This window comes from Electrophorus electricus, chromosome 1 (assembly GCF_041902795.1).
Source record: "Electrophorus electricus isolate QZ-2024a chromosome 1, ASM4190279v1, whole genome shotgun sequence".
Taxonomy (NCBI): domain Eukaryota; kingdom Metazoa; phylum Chordata; class Actinopteri; order Gymnotiformes; family Gymnotidae; genus Electrophorus; species Electrophorus electricus.
The window spans coordinates 36,761,869-36,781,349 of NC_137497.1; the positions used below are offsets into that span (position 1 = coordinate 36,761,869).

A 19,481-nucleotide genomic window follows, 5' to 3' on the forward strand; every position below is an offset into this window, starting at 1 on the left:
GTTCTGACAACGTTTTATGTAGCCTACCTAGTTATAAGTTAGTATAGGATACGCTTAACCAAACCCGTCAGATGACAGAAAAACATAATTTTCGCTTATCACGTATTTTACCATTTCGAATATTGCGGAGCGCTGCCTCCATTACTTTGCTACAGTTGCTATAGTCTTGGGAAATCCTCAAAAGGACCACACCATCATGTGTCGGGATTCCCCCCCCCCCCCCCCCCTTGAAAAGATGACTTACAAATAGTTATGATCTGTAAACGGGCAAGTCCTTTTTAATACTTTCCTCTAATGCCTTAGGTATACACCCACACCATGCGTGCAGTGGAACCATAGATATGACGGTGCAAATCTCGCAAGTTGTGTGTTGAACCACGTGTGTTTGAATCATTCAGAGCATCAAAAGAAAAATGGGGTTAGTGCCATCGTGTGGTGAAAATCGTCAAGCCACGTTAATCAAATTTTTAACTAGAGTATCCAGCATCAAATGCGCCAATGCTTTGCTATTAAGAGACGTTTGGCTTTTGTTCTTCCCTTTATTTGTCTATTATGTCATTATGATACCTGCAATGAACCCATTTTTAATTGATTTAATAGATTTTTAAATTCATACTCACTGGTCCAGGTCAGGTTACTTAATTTCTTTTAATTGTATTTATGTATTATTGCCCCCGAACAGAAAAAAAATATTTTGGGGTGTTTTATTTGTTTGTTTATTTGTTTCTAATGGGACTTAATATAGTACACAGACAAACAGCCATGAATGATTTACCACCAGATGGCAGAACTGTTTATTTTTTACACAGTAAACATCAAAATTTGTATTAATAACTATAAAAATAAACATCTAAAATGTAAAATTGTTTTAAAATAAAAGAAATAACCTAATTTCATCTGTTGGTGGATTCTGTAAGTAAGGCCTTTTTCACGAGGTTTCAGCAGTGATGTGCAGTCAGGCCCTTCTAACACTTCAGAGAAAGGGTAACAAAATGTGGATGGAAAAAAATCTAGAAACATATTTAATAAAGCAAAATAAAAAACAAACATATTCATGGGCAGTGGTAGCTCAGTGGTTAGGGTACTTGCTCTGTACTCTGAAGGTCACCAGTTCAAGCCCCACCACTGTCAAGTTGCCACTGTTGGGCCCCTGAGCAAGGCCCTTAACCCTCAGGTTGTACTCAGTCATAATTGTAAGTCACTTTAGATCTAAGCATCAGGTAAATATACAATGCTTTTACTTTTCTTTTTTTTCAAAACTCTGGCCCTTCTCAGAGTTCTGAAGAAGGGGCTACTGCATTATTAGTAAAACATCACTGTCTGTGTACATGCTGCCTTAGCCAGGTAACTTCAAATGGCGACTACAGGTGAGACAGACGTGGCATACCTAATTTGAAAAGGATCTTTCAAGGCTACTCTACAATGGAAATCTCATTCAGCAAAGTCAGCAAACTCCATCTATGCAGAATGGGTACATGTGTGGTTAGGATCTAGATCATTAGGCATATGTATTCAGAGATATAGGGATAATTTGTGAGTATCCAGGGGAAGAGAACCCCTTACACTATAGATCTGAACAGTTATACTTGCTTCTGTAATGTTGATGCTATTAAACTGTGTTAACCTGTGTTAATATGGTATCATTTGGTAACATTGCATCCAAGTAACATCATAGTCGGTACATTATGCACTGCACATTACTGGGTTTAAGGAATTACATTGTATAGCTTCTTCCTGGCAAGCTGACATCAGATAGGTCCGGACCCTGACTCGAGTCAGGCTCAGCCTTTATATAATGCAATCTTTTCACTACAGCACAAGGATTATGCATTTTACAAAAGAACAAGCACTAAAAAAAACACTGATACTACCAAAGCTCAACCCAGCAACAAAGGGCATGGTGGTTAGCACATTTGCCTCTCAGTGCTTGGGTCTTGGGTTTGAGTCCCTATATGGGTGGAGTTGACATGTTCTGTCTGTGTGGGTTACCTCCTATAGTACAAAAACATGGAGGTTTTGTTGATTTGATATTCTAAATGGTCCTGAACGAATGTGACTGTGTGCATGTATGTCTAGTGATGGTTGGTACTCTGTCCTGGTCTTAATCCTGCATCTGGTGCAGTCCCCCAAGGGGCTGTTACCTGTGATCGAGAGTACGCTGTGCGCAAAATTAGCTGCCGCTTCTCATCGGTGTGTGAGTGTTTGTAAAAGCTGATATGTGTAACGCGTCCTTGAGTCTGAGAAAGGCGCTGCATAAATGTAAATGATAACAACGTTATTGTTAATGGTTTTCCTGCCTCGATCTCACTCAAATTAAGTTCTGTTATTCTTTAGACCCTCCTAGACCTTGGAAACCTGGAAGTATTATTATTTTGTCCCTTTTACATAATTTAGGCTACAGCTGATGCTTGGTGGTTATCTGCTTTGACTGGCCACATAATAGCAATATAGGGGGCAAAAAAACTTTTACCAAAAGAGCTTTTCAAAATACTATAATAGCTAATGGTTTACCGTGACCAGGAGACCGACTGGGTTAAAGCGAACAGAAATAAAATATCTAGCTCAAAACCTCAAACAACTTAATTTTTATACATTTTACGCATTATTTTCGGCGATTGCTCACACTCACGTAGCTAGTTCAATCGCCTAAATCTCAGCTACTTTAAAAAGGCGGATGAGAAGAAGCTGAAATTGGAACACAACAGCCTGCTGCTTAGACGCAGGCTCGTGGACAGCTACTGTGCGCATGTGTTTCGATGCACTGTACTACACGACCTCGTCGCAGAGCGAAACGCACATCATAGTGCTGTAAACAGGGAGCTCGTGCACAGGTCTTTGTGTACCAAAATGTGGTTTAATGCTTGAATCATTTCAAGCATTTCCTCCTGCATTGTCCTACATCTTTTGTTTCAGCGATTGCACAATGTAAATATACCAAGGAGCAAACAGTCTTGAAGGCTATGCGTTTTTGCGCACAAGCTTAATCACAACGCAACTTTTATTTTACAACATTTTCTAAGAAACACAAGAGGATGTACTCATGGAATGCTTAAGCTGAACATTTCTCTTTGAAAACCTATCATTATGACTAATTGGACGAACATGTCCGTCTGTCCGGTTAGTTTGTGCGATGGAGAAATTGTGGATAACGCAACAGAAGCGGACGTCGACTACCCGGTGCACCTCTTCCCCGTGCCGATATTGACTGGGATAACGGTGACTTGTTGCCTTCTCTTTCTGATTGGAATTACAGGAAATTTAATGACTATTCTGGTGGTCAGTAAATATAAAGACATGCGAACAACTACCAACCTTTATTTGTGCAGCATGGCCTTTTCCGATCTCCTAATATTTTCGTGCATGCCCTTGGATCTCTACCGCGTCTGGCGTTATCGACCGTGGAATTTCGGAGACCACCTGTGTAAACTTTTTCAGTTCGTGAGTGAAAGCTGCACGTACTCCACCATCCTCAGCATCACAGCCTTAAGCGTGGAGAGATACTTTGCAATTTGTTTCCCCCTCAGGGCAAAAGTTGTAGTGACCAGACGTCGAGTGAAGGCAGTCATTCTGTTACAGTGGCTCGTCGCGCTCTGCAGCGCGGGACCCATTTTCTTTTTGGTAGGGGTTGAACACGAGAATGGTACCAAGCCGTGGGAGACCAACGAATGTAAAGCGACTGAACATGCGATCCAGTCCGGCCTACTTACTATGATGGTTTGGGTCTCCAGCGTCTTTTTCTTTCTGCCTGTTCTGTGTTTGACGATCCTCTACAGCCTTATAGGCAGAAGACTGTGGAAAAGAAAGAAAAACCCAATCGGACCCATTTCTAGTCGGGACAAGAATAATAAACAAACAGTTAAAATGTTAGGTGAGCGCCCATGTAGTTCCCTCTGAAAATAGTGCTAATACTACTATTATTGTTGTTTGTTGTTATATTATCGCACAGAATAGCGCTAGGGCTTAATAGAGATGACAACTGAACAGAGTTGGTTAAATATTAGAAATCAAGAAAGCTTTGTGGTCTTAAGTATTGTTGAAACGATATTGTCATAACATAGACTGGTTGTTTTCTGCAATGGTAAAAGTTTAACTAAGGTATTGGTTATTCATTAATTGGTTATTTTAAATTGAGATTAAGATTAAATAAAAACTTAGAGTTTTTATATACTAATAGTTCTATTTATTAAAATAGTAATTTATTAAACATAGGTTATATTTACATTTCATGCTTTTATACTGCTATTTACCGAAATAAAATCTAGGGCTGTTTGGATTTCTGCATTTCGTAACTATTAAACACATTATGGAGCATATTATGCATATTAAGCATATTATTAATTCAGCGTTATTGTAACCAGTGTACTGTAATGCTCTTCCTCTCTTCTCGACAGCGGTAGTGGTGCTGGCGTTTGTGCTCTGCTGGTTACCGTTTCACGTGGGGCGCTATCTGTTTTCCAAGTCATCCGAAGCGGACTCTCCTCTCATCTCCCAAATCAGCGAATATTGCAACCTGGTCTCATTTGTTCTGTTTTATTTAAGTGCCGCAATAAATCCCATTCTTTATAACATAATGTCAAAAAAGTACAGGGCCGCGGTTTGCAAATTGTTTGGAGTAAGGCGTACTCCTGACCGTTCAATGAATACTGTCGTCAATACGAAAAGCTTTCCGGCGTGGAACGAATCCGGCGGCTGCACATGACACTGGACACAACAGATCTGAGAGATGACAAGGTCCCATGGGCGCTGCTATACTGCACACAAGTCGCTGGACGTCTATCAAGGAGGCGACGATGCAATACCCTCACTTCTAAAAAATCACCGGACATAGTGGATCGGTTTGTTTAAATTCATAGACCAACTGCAGAAGTTTGCCCAGGCGTATAACCTAAGCGACTCTAAACAGTCCAGTCGACTTTAGCCGTAGTTTGACGGAACCATCTGTCGCTTAAGTCAACAGAAATGTCCCAACATAAAAATAGCAGACCTGTGCATGACTCTTAAATTATTTTTAATGTATTTTATTTTACCTTGAAATGTCAAAAAGTCAATTATCTTATTATAGCGCTGTAACACTTGGGAGACTATTTGTACTTCCTGAATTTATTTTGCCATAAAATTCTTGGAACGTAATATAAATATGCATCCAACACAAAAATGCCTTATTTTTAATTACTGGATGACAAATATAGCACTGTAGACGTAAGCTCTGCACATTGTACCCCGTCCTGGGGGAGAATACAACTGTGCTCGCTGATAAAAATCTTTAACCACTTAAAACAAGTTTGCGTCTTTTCAGCCAATGGCTGTCTTCATTTATGGAAATTAGTGGTCAAATGTCTGCGGCTGTTCAAGCTGTGTGTGTTTAAAGTCTGCATTCAGTCTAATGCATTTATTACAGAATGTATTGGTGGCTTTGATGCTTGTAAACTTTAATAAGCATATTTCGTTTGGGTTGTGTTTTAAGTGTGCAATTAAGCCATGATGGAGGCACAGCACATAGTAGTAGTAAAATTATAGCCAGTGGTAATATGCATTCATTATAGATGTCCAGTAGCATGTAAGTGAATGTGTGTGTTTGGAAATTTAAAATGTTTACATTTGGAATATTACTTTTGTTTGATTAATGCCAATATGGAGCTGATGAGAATAGTATCTTTTCCGTGCATTTTTTACTTCACATTTTAAATCACATTTATCTCTGAATTAGACGTCACCAGTTAGGCCTCTGTCAAAAAATTAAATTAACAATGAGATGACAAGCACCAGATCACAAGATTTATCTGTCAAATCAAGCAACATACCAAGTCATATCAGAAAAATTTAAAAACATTTATTGTGTATAAATATATTACATATATGCTACAGATACATAATCATCTTAAATACAAAGGGTAGTACTTCAAATCTATACATTAAACAGATATGGTGTTTTTTTTTAATATATAATGCCTACAATTATAATTTACAACAATAAACTTGATATGATCATGTTTAAAATTGACTGTGTGAAGTGATTCTCATCATGTGTTAAGGTGAACATTTGTGTTGTTTATACACAGGGCAACTCTATCAGGTCACCCTATTGTACGGTTAGGGTCACGAGTCACGACATCAAAAGATCCCTAAAGTAACAATCTGAAAACTTTTATATTTATTTAAAAACCTACAAAAGATGTGTGGGGCCATTGGTCCGGGGATTTAGATGAAACAATTGAAATTCAAAGTGTTCAAGTGTTTCCACTTCAAGTTTTATATGTAGTATCAAGTTCTGACACTGTTACATCACACTTCTTCCAAATGACAATGGAATGTTGGAAGTCCTTGATGCATGGCAGATGAGGACTGCATTCATTTAAAGAAAGTAAACCAGAATGTGAACATACAAATATATATTCCATATTAGGACAAACATTGATTTTAACTTGCTGACTGGAGTAGAAGGCGAGATGACAAGCTCTTGGATCTTAGCACAGAAGTCTGCAGTTCTTGACATAAATCAGACATACTTGATTAAAAGATGGCACATGAACAATAAAAATATATCTGAAACAAAACAGGTTAATATCAAGATTATTGCTCTATATTTGGAAAAATATTTCATCATAACCAAAAAGACATGCTACATGAGAAAATATTGAATATGACAGTTTGTTTGATTCTTAAAGAAATAAATAAATGATTGCACTGTGATTGGCATTATAAAGTACTGTATGCAATATATAGTATAAATAAACCTAACCTTGTTATACCTTGCTTTCTCACTAACTTTGGTTAAGGTATGATTGAGCTAGTAAACATTTTTCATGTACTGTGTAATGTGATCTTGGCTAGACAGGTTGGGGGGTAAATGGAACTGTGGATGTAGTCTGAAATGATTAGAACATATATTTTAAAAAAGAAAAAAAAGAGGAGGTGTAGATGCGTACAACATGCATGCGTACAACATACATGACGAAATCTGAAGCCGAGGCATAGATGCTCGCTGGCACTGTGAACAGTTGTCTGGGCCCTCCAGTCCCTGAGGTACCTACATTCCAGACTTCATTTTACTGCAAGCTACCAGTGGGCAAAGGTTGCGATTAGAGTCTCTTTGGCTGTACAAACGCTGCTTTTGTGTTTGAAGGACCCAAGGCCCCTTTCCTTTTATACTTTGAATGTACTGGGAAATGCAGAGAAAATGAGACCTGGTAGAAGGATGATTAAAAATAAATTCTCAAGATCAGTATGGAGGAGTTTGTGGGTGGGTAGGGGAGCATCCTGTGATGGAGACTGACAACTGATTAGTCATTAAAAAATTAATTTACGGGCACAATAAATATAATGGCCTGAAACTGAATGAGATGGAGCTCTCTTGTACCTTTATTTTCTTGACTTCCATTTTCTCTTCTTCACATTGAATATCAACAACTCTAGAATATGCTCTAGGTATCACTAGTGTAGTATTAGTACTACTGCGTTAGTGTTGAGAACCTCAAGCTTACTGTTACACCAACCAGCAAAAGTAGCTTTAACAGAAAATATGAAATTACACACCTCATCTTAGCTGATATGTTAAAGCTATAGCATTAATAAACACTTTGTAAAAATACAGAAATATTTTAACGCTTGAATGTTTGTGGGGCCTCTCAAAATTTAGCTGTAGAAAAAAAAAGGACCTATAAACCTTGGAAAACATATAAAAAATACTTTTTATTTACCACTTTTCAGTTTCATAAGATGTAGTTTAAAAATTTGTGCAACAAAGACACCAAGTTTAAAATACACTAAAAAAGACAAACAAGTAAAACAAAAGAATTGACGAGGTGGGGGGAGTGGGAGTGGCTGTCTGATGCCTCCTACCAGCCAATGTAGACTGTGTTGGTCTGATGCCTCCTACCAGCCAATGTAGACTGTGTTGGTCTGATGCCTCCTACCAGCCAATGTAGACTGTGTTGGTCTGATGCCTCCTACCAGCCAATGTAGACTGTGTTGGTCTGAAGTCCCTCCTACCAGCCAATGTAGACTGTGTTGGTCTGAAGTCCCTCCTACCAGCCAATGTAGACTGTGTTGGTCTGAAGTCCCTCCTACCAGCCAATGTAGACTGTGTTGGTCTGAAGTCCCTCCTACCAGACAGCCCAGACTGTGTTGGTCTGACGTCCCTCAGGTTTGGCTGTGCCGTGCCATTTCTGCCCTGAGACTTCAAATGAGAAGCTGGAGCAGGTAGGCGATGAAGATGGAGAAGGATGCCACGCCGAGGACGATGAGGCTGGCAAACTGCTCGTCCGTGAGGCCCCGGGTTGAAGCGGCGCCGGCCACGGCCGCCCCGCCAGCCGAGGCAGAGGGGGAGCGGCGTGGGGAGAAGTAAGTGGAGGGGCTGAAGGAGCCACACAGCTCCTGAGAGGTATCCAAGCAGCGCCTGCACGCGAGGACGCGGATGCGGTAGTCCGAATTCCACTGCAGGCCGGAGAGCTGGAAGGTGGTGTCCTCTCCCTTGTAGACCTGGGGAAGCATCCAGAGAGAGAGAAAGGAAGGGGCTCAGTGCTGCCGCAGCTGTATACACATTTCTGAACGTATGTTATAAGCTTATGAACTTCCGTAACGGACACTAAACCTGTAACTACCAACAAGAAAAGGGGCCGCTAGGCCAGACAGATATTCGGAAGTTGATTCAGGGATGCACCTTTCTCAGTGCCCCAGAATCTAAAGGTCCTTTGAGAGGATCCACTGTGGAGAAGGTTCAAGAGGAACCACAATTGTCCCAACATGGAACAATGTGCAATGGGTTTGTGCACCTACTTTTGAACCATTTGGCACATTTTTACCAAAAATAAAAAGGTGCTGGAAGTCAAAAAGTTCAAGCCTACATGTAGTGTTATTATATTTCCATGGCTATTCAATAGTAATATAAATATACATATTAATTATATTAACATTGTTTATTGTTTGTACTAATTGTTTAATATCATTTATTTTTAGATTTTATTAAATATTTTGTTTCTTTCATTAAACGCTTCTGCTTCCTCCTTTTTTCCTGCACATTCTTTGCCCGTGACAAATAGATTTTCTTCTCATCACCAATAGTGGATCCATACTTGCTGTCTGGATAAAAACAAACAAATCTGTAAGAACAGCACAAATGCTCACAGGTGATCTACGTGCTCCGCCTCCTTGCTACTACTGTTTACTTCAGTTATGCAATGGCCTCCACTGAGGACACATCCTTGGTTCCAATAAAAACTGGTGCAAACGCGGACCGGTTCTAAGAAGCATGAACAGAACCTGTTCTAGAACCAGAGTTATTTTGGTCGAAAATGGCTAAATGGAAGAGGTTCGAGAAGACCCATAACGTCTGTGCAAAGCTCAATAATCTGAGGGCCAGGGCAATGTCCTACTGATGGATATAATGAAAGCTTTTTTATTCTACACTGGATAAAATCAGTTTAGTCCTCTCTTTCTGGTTTATTAATCCTGAGGTTAAAATCGTAATCCTATGTAATGGTAAAGCTTTGAGTAATTATTTGAGACATTCTCTACCTTGTAGGTCTTCAAATTCGAATATCATAAAAACTTTCTTTCTCAGGGAGGCAAAAAGGCACAGGATGGTTCTGTTTTTTTGCTCAACATAGCTCTATTATAATGAAATAATGAGGGTAAAGCTCACAGTTTGGAGCAGATGAAATACATTGCGTGTGTTGATGTCAGGGAGGGGATTTTCAGTGAGAAACCTTGTTAAGGTGTGTGTGCGCTCGCCCACATATAGCTTAGCCACATACACATCAACACAGGCAACAGCAAAAAGGTCTAATTTGTTAGGGTTTTGAAGCCATAACAACCCACTCCGGTCCCGGGAGACCATGCTGACACATCCTGCACCATTCAGGAGGGGTCATTTGCGATCAATTTCTGCTCCATTTCATACATCAAAACAACCATTCAATCACACCACACAGATGCAACATGTGAGCTGAAAACAACATATTAATTTAACTTCAGTGCTGACCACATATATTCCCACTTGCCACACACAAGATATACCCTCTGGTCTGTGTATCAAAAAGACAACAGGTTGAAGACTGGCCAAACTTCTGGTTTGAATGCCAATGGGTGATTTGGGATCAGGAGATGTTTTTTGAGTAATAGCAAGAAATGTATGATGAATACATCTTAATCATTTCATTGTTCCTGCCATATAGTCCCTCTAGTGAGTTGTTTTATAGAAGTTGATCCTGCACCTATGCTGAGTATTGATCTCTTAACCCTGCATCTATGCTGAGGAACTGAAACACTAGTAATCACAGGGTATTGTTTGTTACCGTACTTATCGTTGTCTGAGATAGAGCTTATATGCGTTTTGCACTTCTAGGCATCAGCATTAATCCAAGTGTTTCAACACTATTGTAGTTGAACTGTAACTTACTGTACTGTTCAAAATTTACTTTAGTTATGTATTTTCTAAAGTTTCTAGCTATGAACTGATTTGTAGAAGATGGTGTGAAAATCGCTTTCATCTTTTCATAAAAAAAAAAAGTTCAATTTTGTTCAAATATTGAATGAAAATGCATTTACCGTGGAAAATGGAACAACATAAAAGCAATCACACACAGCATTTAATCTTAACCAGTCTGGGATCATTCCTATTGACAACACAAATAATCCAACCTTCCCGGCAGGATTGTATGATCATCACTGCTTGGCTGATACCTCTGCTTGGTAATGAGATCAGTGCATTTCCCCTCTCAGACAATCAAAACACTTCGAGATCGCATCTTCTAGTTCTAAAACATTATTCCTGGCCCAGAAGGAAAAGAACCACCCCACTCCCACGTCCCAGTGGTCGGGCTGCTGTACCTGTCTGTACTCCGACTCCCTCCCGCCCAGGACCTGGAGCACATAACTGATCCGGTCTCCCCTCATAGGTGGGACGTTCTCCCAGGTGACCTCACACGTATTGCCCTCTAACTGAGCCACTCGCGGAGCTGGAGGAAGACAGGCAGACAGAGGGAGAGAGAGTTAGAGAGAGAGAAAGAGATTGTACACTCTCCTTATTCACATATCTCTGCTCCTCAGGAAGTGTAAGACAGTCACACTACACTTCACTGCCCAGTGTCCCTGCTGATCTAAACAGCCGAAGTAACAGTCTACGTTAGAACTGAAACGGTGCGTGCAGTGCGCAGCTCAGCTGGGTGTGAATACAGTCAGGCTTCATGACATACACGTGTTCTACATGGTCACATGTTCAGGTTAATACATCCATTGCATATGTAGAAATTAAGTGACATCTCAGATTCCGTGCCTGCTAATGTGAAAGAGGGCTAGAGATAAAGGCAGTGGACATCACAGCTCATAGTAATTCAGTATAGTTCAGTTTAAACTCTTTGGTGTCTCAGTACATTTTCTGTTAAGTATTATTGCAATACTTGCTTTTGCGACACTGATATCTCAGAAGGCTGCGAAATGCCCCTAGAGATTGACTTTGTGTGTGCCGTGACCATCATGACCAGTCTCAGGTGTTCCAGCTGGGCGGCTGGGGCCCCACAGTAGGCCTGTGTACCTTTGAGCGTTGGGGGCACCGACTTGGTAGTGGAGAAGGAGCAGGTCTCGGAGAAAAGGCCCTCGCCGGCCTCACTCACTGCCTGGATCCGGAACGTGTAGCGGCTGGACTCGCTCAGCCGCTGCACCCGGTATGTGCGACTTGGTCCTCGGTAGATTGGCACAAACCTGCCGCAGAGCCAAGCACATTAAATCACTCACTCACGACAGACAGCAGCCGGGGGGGGGGGGGGGGGGTTGTTATAGCAAAGTATGTAGAAAAGTACATATAAGAAATAAGGAAGCATTGGCCTCATGGCCCCTCTGGAGAGGGAAACCGCTGATTATTGTTTCCTACTCAGTGTTGGGGTCAGGGGATTAGATGAGGCCCCTCTGAAAAAACATCCCTTCACAAATGACATAAGTGAGTGGAAGACGCTGACAATCATTCATCAGGCTAAAAGATGGAAACGTTTGACTCTGACATTTTGGGTCCATGTACCAGACTACTTAGTCGGGGTAAAAGCTGGAAGCGACAGGCTCCGGCAGACCAAAACGCCTAGGAGCTGCAGGGAGTGATTAGTCTCCATTGAGATTAGCTTTATCAAATCAGAGTCCATCTCCTGCGCTGCGTGGAACTCGGTGGTCTGTGTGTATTAAGTAGAAGAGTGTGGACTTGGCAGTCAAATCACTAATCAGTGGGAGTGGAGGAGAGGTCAGACTAGCCCTGCCGCTGCTCTTCCTGATTTGCGCTCGCGCTGAGAGAGGAGCCGAGCATTAGCAAGAACACTCTGCCTCCCTCACGGACACGCACGCACGCACGCACGCTCAGAAATGGCATCAAACTAAAGGGGAGGCAAAAATGTTAGAACAGGTTTTAGGATTTTAAGCACCGGCTCATTGTATAGGATTTCCTCAGTGCAGTGAATGTTCTTTCACATTTTCTCTCGCCCCTGTCCCAAAGCAAAGGTGACGGAGTCGAGTGACCTTGCTGCAGTTCAGTGGTCATTTATATGCAACCACAGTGCTGTTCCACCAGCTGCCCTTGTGTAGAAAGGAACAGAACCCCGCAAAACATCCAAATACTGCATTACAGTCGCAAAAACTAATATTATTAGCAGGCTAATGCCATTTAATAGAACCCAGGCCTTTCATGTGGAGTACAGATTTTTGAACAGTACTGCCCAGGTTTGTGTGTGTGTGTGTGTTTGTGTGTGTGTGTGTGTGTGTGTGTGTGTTCACCTCTGGTTCCTGTGTGTGTGTGTGTGTGTGTGTGTGTGTGTGTGTGTGTGTGTGTGTGTTCACCTCTGGTTCCTGTGTGTGTGTGTGTGTGTGTGTGTGTGTTCACCTCTGGTTCCTGTCCTCCATCTGCAGAATGTAGGTGACCTGGTTTGTGAGCGGCCCCTTGCCGCTCTCCCCCCATCGCAGCCGGAGGCTCTGTGGCCCCACAGCGGCACACTCCAGCCTGGGGGCCGGCGGTGGCAACGGCCTGGTTCTCACCCGCAGGCACGGTCCGAATGGACCGGCACCCGCTGCATTCTCTGCCCTCACCTGCACACTAAGCACACAGAGACACCGAGGGGCTGTCAGCGTTGCCCATCGAGGCTCAGCTTCTGTTACAGGAACACACAACTGCAGCCAGTCTCCTCCCCACAGTTTTTCTTACATTAAAAAAATTCTCTGAACTGGATCATGTTCCGTTTTTGCTAGTATGGCCGTATATACTTTAATGGCCGTTTTTCTAGACTCCGATGAAGAGAGAGAGCCTACAATTTGCATAAAAATTACTACACAGATGAAATGATAATTTACGGCACTCCTTCTAGAATGAGTTACTCAAACATGCTCAAGACTTTGCTGAAGTTGGTCTCATATTCTACTGGTCAGGTCTTTGGTGCCCTTCTGTGGCAGGCCCAGGCTAGGTCAGGCTGTGGACTCAAGTCTGGAGAGCTGAAGCTGAACCCCCAGACACTCCATCCTCCTCCCTCTACTACTCTCCCTCTCCTGCTTTAACCACTGAGTCCCAGAGGAGCTTCTGTCACGAAGGCCACAGTTACGTGAGACACATGCAACATGGCTGATAACCCAGTTACACGCGCACGCACACGGCGTGAGGCAGCAAGACGACTGAAGCTAAGACTAAGAACAGGCACTGCAGTCAAGTGGCACCATGAAAAGGGACTAGCACTCAGTCTGAGGCACCGCAGTACAGCATCTGTCAGTCCTCAGCAGCTCACTGTCTCACCGTGTTACCCCCTCACCATCACACTGTCTCAGCAGCTCACTGTCTCACCGTGTTATCCTCTCACCATCACACTGTCTCAGCAGCTCACCGTCTCACCATCACACTGTCTCAGCAGCTCACCGTCTCACCGTGTTATCCTCTCACCATCACACTGTCTCAGCAGCTCACCGTCTCACCATCACACTGTCTCAGCAGCTCACTGTCTCACCGTGTTATCCTCTCACCATCACATTGTCTCAGCAGCTCACTGTCTCACCGTGTTATCCTCTCACCATCACACTTTCTCAGCAGCTCACTGTCTCATCGTGTTATCCTCTCACCATCACACTGTCTCAGCAGCTCACTGTCTCACCGTGTTATCCTCTCACCATCACACTGTCTCAGCAGCTCACCGTCTCACCATCACACTGTCTCAGCAGCTCACTGTCTCACCGTGTTATCCTCTCACCATCACATTGTCTCAGCAGCTCACTGTCTCACCGTGTTATCCTCTCACCATCACACTTTCTCAGCAGCTCACTGTCTCACCGTGTTATCCTCTCACCATCACACTTTCTCAGCAGCTCACTGTCTCATCGTGTTATCCTCTCACCATCACACTGTCTCAGCAGCTCACTGTCTCACCGTGTTATCCTCTCACCATCACACTGTCTCAGCAGCTCACCGTCTCACCGTGTTATCCTCTCACCATCACACTGTCTCAGCAGCTCACCGTCTCACCGTGTTATCCTCTCACCATCACACTGTCTCAGCAGCTCACCGTCTCACCATCACACTGTCTCAGCAGCTCACTGTCTCACCGTGTTACCCCCTCACCATCACACTGTCTCAGCAGCTCACTGTCTCACAGTCCTCCTCAGGCTTTCACTAACGCCCATCACACTCTCAGGGCCACCAGAAATCTTTCACTGCTCAGTTGGTAGCATATTTTCTCTTTGGAGGTTCTGGATTTTTCAGAGGCCACTCTCTAGAACACAGCAATGCTCCAAGCTGCCTCAACCAAACCAAAAAAATTTAAAATCATAGTTGCGCATGTGTGAACCGATAACTGTAAAATGTACCATATTCTCTGTTTCGGTGAAATTCTGTTTTGTTCCTGCGCTCCTACTCACTCACTCCATTAGAGCTCGCATTTCGTGAGGAGCAATGGCTGCTGTGGAAAACAACCGATTTTAGCGCGCTCCTCTTTAAAACCTCCTCACACACCCTCCGGAGGCAGGTTCCGATTGGCCCTCGTTGCCCGTTTCCATGGCAGCACTTAACACATCTGAGCAAAATGAACTACTGGTTTTTTTAGAATTACTGAACTAAGGCGTTCTGAGTAACAAAGATTGCTGAAATTAAATGATTCTTCCTCAAAAAAAAAAAAAAAAAATCTCTTTGTTGTCAGTCTCTATGCTCAACCTGTAATGCCAATATACAATCTCAGGCTTGACTTGCTTGATTCTAGATCGATTGATCGCCATCTCTCAAGCATGCCTTCAGCACCCCCCTCACAAAACCCCAAAAACCAATAATCCACTAGAAGGCGGTTAAATGGCGTCCTTCCACCAGCCTTCATGCAGGTGCCGTCTCTCACCTGTACTCGGTGTCGGGCTGCAGCTCCCTGATCACATGGCAGGTGGTGCTGCTGGCGACGTGATCGTCGCCCACAGCGATTGTGTAGTGGCTGATCTCCTGGCCGTTGCACCTCGGCTCATCCCAGGCCAGCGCCAGGCACGTGGAGGGCGAGAAGGGCTCCGATCTGTCGGGCGAGGGGGCGGCCTCGCGCACCCGCAGCCCGGCTACGGCGTCGGGCGGGGCCGCCGGCGTGCGGCACCACACTGGCTCGCTGTAGGGGCTTGCCCCCACCTGGTTGACGGCCTGCAGGTACGGCACACAATGGGTCTGATTGGTGGATGGCATGCCAGTCATTTCACTAACCCCGGAGGAGGCTGGGTACATAATTAACAGGGGTGCTGGGATTTTCCAGAGCACAGTAAGAACGCAGTGCAAAAAAGAGCCTTTGTCAAGAAGTAAAGGCTTTGACAGAAGCAATTTGTGTTCGGGCTGTTTTAAGCACTGTAATCGACATCACACCTAAGCGCAACGTACCGGAGGAGTGGAGGCAATGACATGGCAATGTGCGTGAGGATCGTATTGTTTTTTAAAAGACGCCAAAATACTAATGCATTTTTTTTATTATGAAATATTTTCACAAAAGAGAATCATTGTGATTCATCATCATTTCATGAGTAAAAAAGAAAGATTAGTGCAGTGTTACCAAGTAAATCAAATCTTCCAAGGGACAGCACTCTTTCCTAATGATAGCTGGTGGTAATGGCCATTGAGAAAGGCTGCATAATTGCGGGGTGTTTTTCTGGGTCAGTCTGCCTCAGAGTGGCCCCTTGTATTTCTCAAAGCTACAATCAATATTATTCTGTTATTGTTTCATTTCCTCCACAGAGAGCTCTTGAGAACAGGAGGGCATGTTTGGACATTGATCTCCACAGGTGAGTCTTGATGTGGATGATGTCAAAAGGATGATATTATACCCATAAAGGCTCTAGTGACTGATTCACTGGCAATGTTATTTTTAAACACCAAAGCGGATGTTTGTGGTTCACCTGCAGTCTACAGCAGAAGCTCACTGCTGCTTCCAGGTCGCTGACTTCGTAGGAGGTGTCCGTCCCACTGTAAACCAGCTCCAGGGAGTCCTGGTCCTGACCCCAGCTTAGCCGGTAGCCAGAGATGTCTGCCCCCGAGCTCCGGTCCGCCTGTCGGAGCAAATCAAAGTGTCAGTCTTGTGGGGACGGTGCACGATTAGGTCCCGCTGTTGGGAGAATTCAAGGGAGAAGTGAAGGTTTAGCTCAGTCACCCTCAGAGGCCGCGGCTGTCTTCCAGCTACGTCGCGAAAACACCACCGTCATGTTGTTACAGCGTTTTAGCTTTAGCATTCAGGACAGGAGATGCAGCCAAGATTCACACATCACAGCGTCCAGAGCTCAAAGTGAGCCCTTGAGCATGGCTGAGATAAACAAAACAACAATTCCCCTACACAGAAACTACAATTCCTATACACAGAGAATGAGGAGAGCTACGTGGGGAGCTGCAGGTGCATTCTGAGGGATGAAGAAGTGGCGCGCGAATAAGACCCAAACTTCCCCGGCACCTGCAGCTGTGGGGGGCAAACGGGCCAGGGGAGGAGGTGGTTCTGAGGGGTCCGCCACAGGCATGCCTCGTGGGCCCAACGGAGGGAAGCTTTACGCAGCACGGCACAAAGAAAACAAAGGGGACATAATATGCAGCGCTGAGGCTGCTGGTGTGTTTATCCGCGATCCAGCCCAATTTTCTACGGCGCGTTAAGTAAGAGAAAGAGAAAGAAGCCGATCGCTGCTGGTGAGGTGTGACTGCAGGCTCCGAGAGAAGCCAAGAAGCTCCGCTCACCTCCCAGCTGACCACCGCACAGGTGTGTGAGGTCAGGCTGACAACCGGCGCCGCACACTGGCCTGGAGGTCCGGCTGCGGTCGTCACTTCCAGGAAGTCGCTGTACGGTCCATTCTATAGGGAGAGGGGACGAGATGAAAGAAAACCCCAGAGCATCACCGCACGAAAAACAGCAATTTTGCAGTGCGATTGGCTGTGGAAAACAAGAGCTAGTATATTCATCACAGCCCAAAGCAAAGTGTTTCATTGTGTCCGACAGACCACCAGCTCCTACTGGCCGCTGAACTACATCCTTCAAGCTTCTGGTGAAGCTGAAGGCTGAGCTCACTGGGGCTTTCCACAGTGTGCGGGACAGAGCTGGCTATAGTACGCCTTTTATGACAGAGAGAGGATTGTATTCCAGTCTGTGAACAACATCAAAGTGATGTTGCAGTCTTTGACGAGACAACGTCAGCACAGCTTGTGCATTTAGTGTCTACAATGCAACCATAACAGACTTAAATGTCCTCATATATCTATCAAATCCAAACCAGAAAGTAGTAAAAAAAAAAAAAAAAAATAAAAAAAAAAATATATATATATATATATATATATATATATATATATATATATATATATATATATATATATATATATAAAAATTATATAAATGTCAAATTGTCCAGTAACAGTGTTATGATGCCAAATTCACTCGTACTTCAGTAAATCTTACTTCCCCAGTCCTAGACAATCCTAGACTGGTCAGGACTGAACTGCCTGTCTTCAGAATGCTGTGTCAGGCCTTCAGATTTTTTCCCTGAACTATGCCGTACTGGAGAAGTGACCTACCCCGGCATCATTGGCTGCACACACTCGGAACCTGTAGGTGGCGCCAGGCAGCAGGCTAGCCACTGTGCACTCGGTCTGTGTCCCGTGGTACACCTGTGTCACGTCGTCTTCTTCCTGCTCTGGTCCCCTCATCTCCACACTATAGAGAAGACTTTCGTTCTCACCATCACATGCTTCTAGAGAAGGGGGGAAAGAGTGAGAGAGAGAGAGAGTGAGAGAGAGAGTGAGAGCAGGAAAGAGTAATGGTGTGAAACATAAGAGGGGTGAGAAAGGGGAAAAACTGAAATGACACCTGTAGTTGCATAGGAAGTGCACCATACCGCGCGTAAACACGTTAACAGTTAATCTCCCAACACCTCCCACCGCGCACACGCCAGTAAACACATGTGCACACTTCAGACTAGCGTGACAGCGGTTCCCTTAGCAACCTTGCAGCTCGTGGACATAAGAGAGAAGTGATCAATAGCAGGGGTGAGGGAGAGATGGGGGAGGGGTTATGCTGGGAAAAACACAGCTTTTATTAGAGCCGGAACAAGATGCGGAAGGTTGAGGTTTCAGCCTGCAGCCGATAGCTGGGTCTGCCTTAACCTCCCAACTAGAATCGGACGTGTGGGTGCACACAGACACAGATGCGCACACGCACACACACACACACACACACACACACACACACACACACACACACACACACACAGAGAGAGATGCGCACACGTCACAGAGACATGTTCGCGCATGTACACACAAACACGCGCACACACACACAGCTCAGGGTGTCCAAAGTAACAGTTCACACCTGGCTTGTGAAATGCAACATTTACTGCAGTCCTTTAAATTAACTCAAAAAGTAAGTGAGGTGCACTTCAAGTGTGACCTCAGAGCTCATATAAATGACCCTCGATTGATGTCAATACAGAGTGCTGCACTGGTCTTGTTATACAGGACATAAATTAGACAGCAAACTGTCAACTGTCAATATCAGTTCAGAGCTATCAGGTCAAAGTGCGTTGAGCTACAAAAAGACTACAAATCATACAAGAAGCACCAAGCTAAGAAGAACTGAAAAACACCCAGAAAGGGAGTTAACACTCTGAGGTCCACTGAGCTGGAGGTGAACCTCCCAAGAAGCTGTCTATAATTTCTCCTTGTCCATAGCCTGGAAGAGCAAAGTCTTCTGCAACTGAATGATGGCATCATTTCTTTTTTGTTTCAATAATTACCTTTATATTGTTCAGTGTTGGTCTGACACAGGAAATGCAAATGATATTTCATTCACAGGGATGTGAATGATTGGGTCCATTTGAGTAAGTGGAACTGGAAATAGCTGGTTAATCAGCAGAAGGAGGAGGGGCTCATGTTGTACAGCTACAACTATAAACTACAGAGGCTCCTCTCAACCCCAATTTCCTTCAATAGCTCAACATGTTTTTATGCCTGCATGATTGGTGGTAGGACTGTTAAAGAAAGAAATTCAGAC

At 43.9% G+C, this 19,481-nt stretch overlaps 2 protein-coding genes across 4 annotated transcripts in view; one reads left to right on the forward strand and one right to left on the reverse strand.

Moving 5' to 3' along the window:
* The first annotated feature begins 3,084 nt into the window (after positions 1-3,084).
* ghsrb (growth hormone secretagogue receptor b) lies at positions 3,085-5,673 on the forward strand. The gene is made up of 2 exons (XM_027008051.3): positions 3,085-3,868; positions 4,392-5,673. Exons 1-2 carry the CDS (start codon positions 3,085-3,087, stop codon positions 4,697-4,699), a joined length of 1,092 nt encoding a protein of 363 aa, XP_026863852.1. The 3' UTR covers positions 4,700-5,673.
* A 137-nt stretch (positions 5,674-5,810) lies between these two features.
* fndc3bb (fibronectin type III domain containing 3Bb) overlaps positions 5,811-19,481 on the reverse strand; it is a 44,042-nt gene continuing 30,371 nt past the window's right edge. For all 3 annotated transcript variants that reach the window (XM_035526099.2, XM_035526100.2, XM_035526097.2), the window contains 8 exons: positions 18,008-18,183; positions 17,180-17,293; positions 16,360-16,509; positions 15,333-15,616; positions 12,857-13,066; positions 11,531-11,697; positions 10,828-10,955; positions 5,811-8,478 (listed from right to left, as the gene is read on the reverse strand). In XM_035526099.2, the coding sequence (XP_035381992.1) occupies positions 8,179-8,478; positions 10,828-10,955; positions 11,531-11,697; positions 12,857-13,066; positions 15,333-15,616; positions 16,360-16,509; positions 17,180-17,293; positions 18,008-18,183 (1,529 nt within the window). In that variant the 3' untranslated portion in view covers positions 5,811-8,178. The remainder of the gene's footprint in view (positions 8,479-10,827; positions 10,956-11,530; positions 11,698-12,856; positions 13,067-15,332; positions 15,617-16,359; positions 16,510-17,179; positions 17,294-18,007; positions 18,184-19,481) is intronic.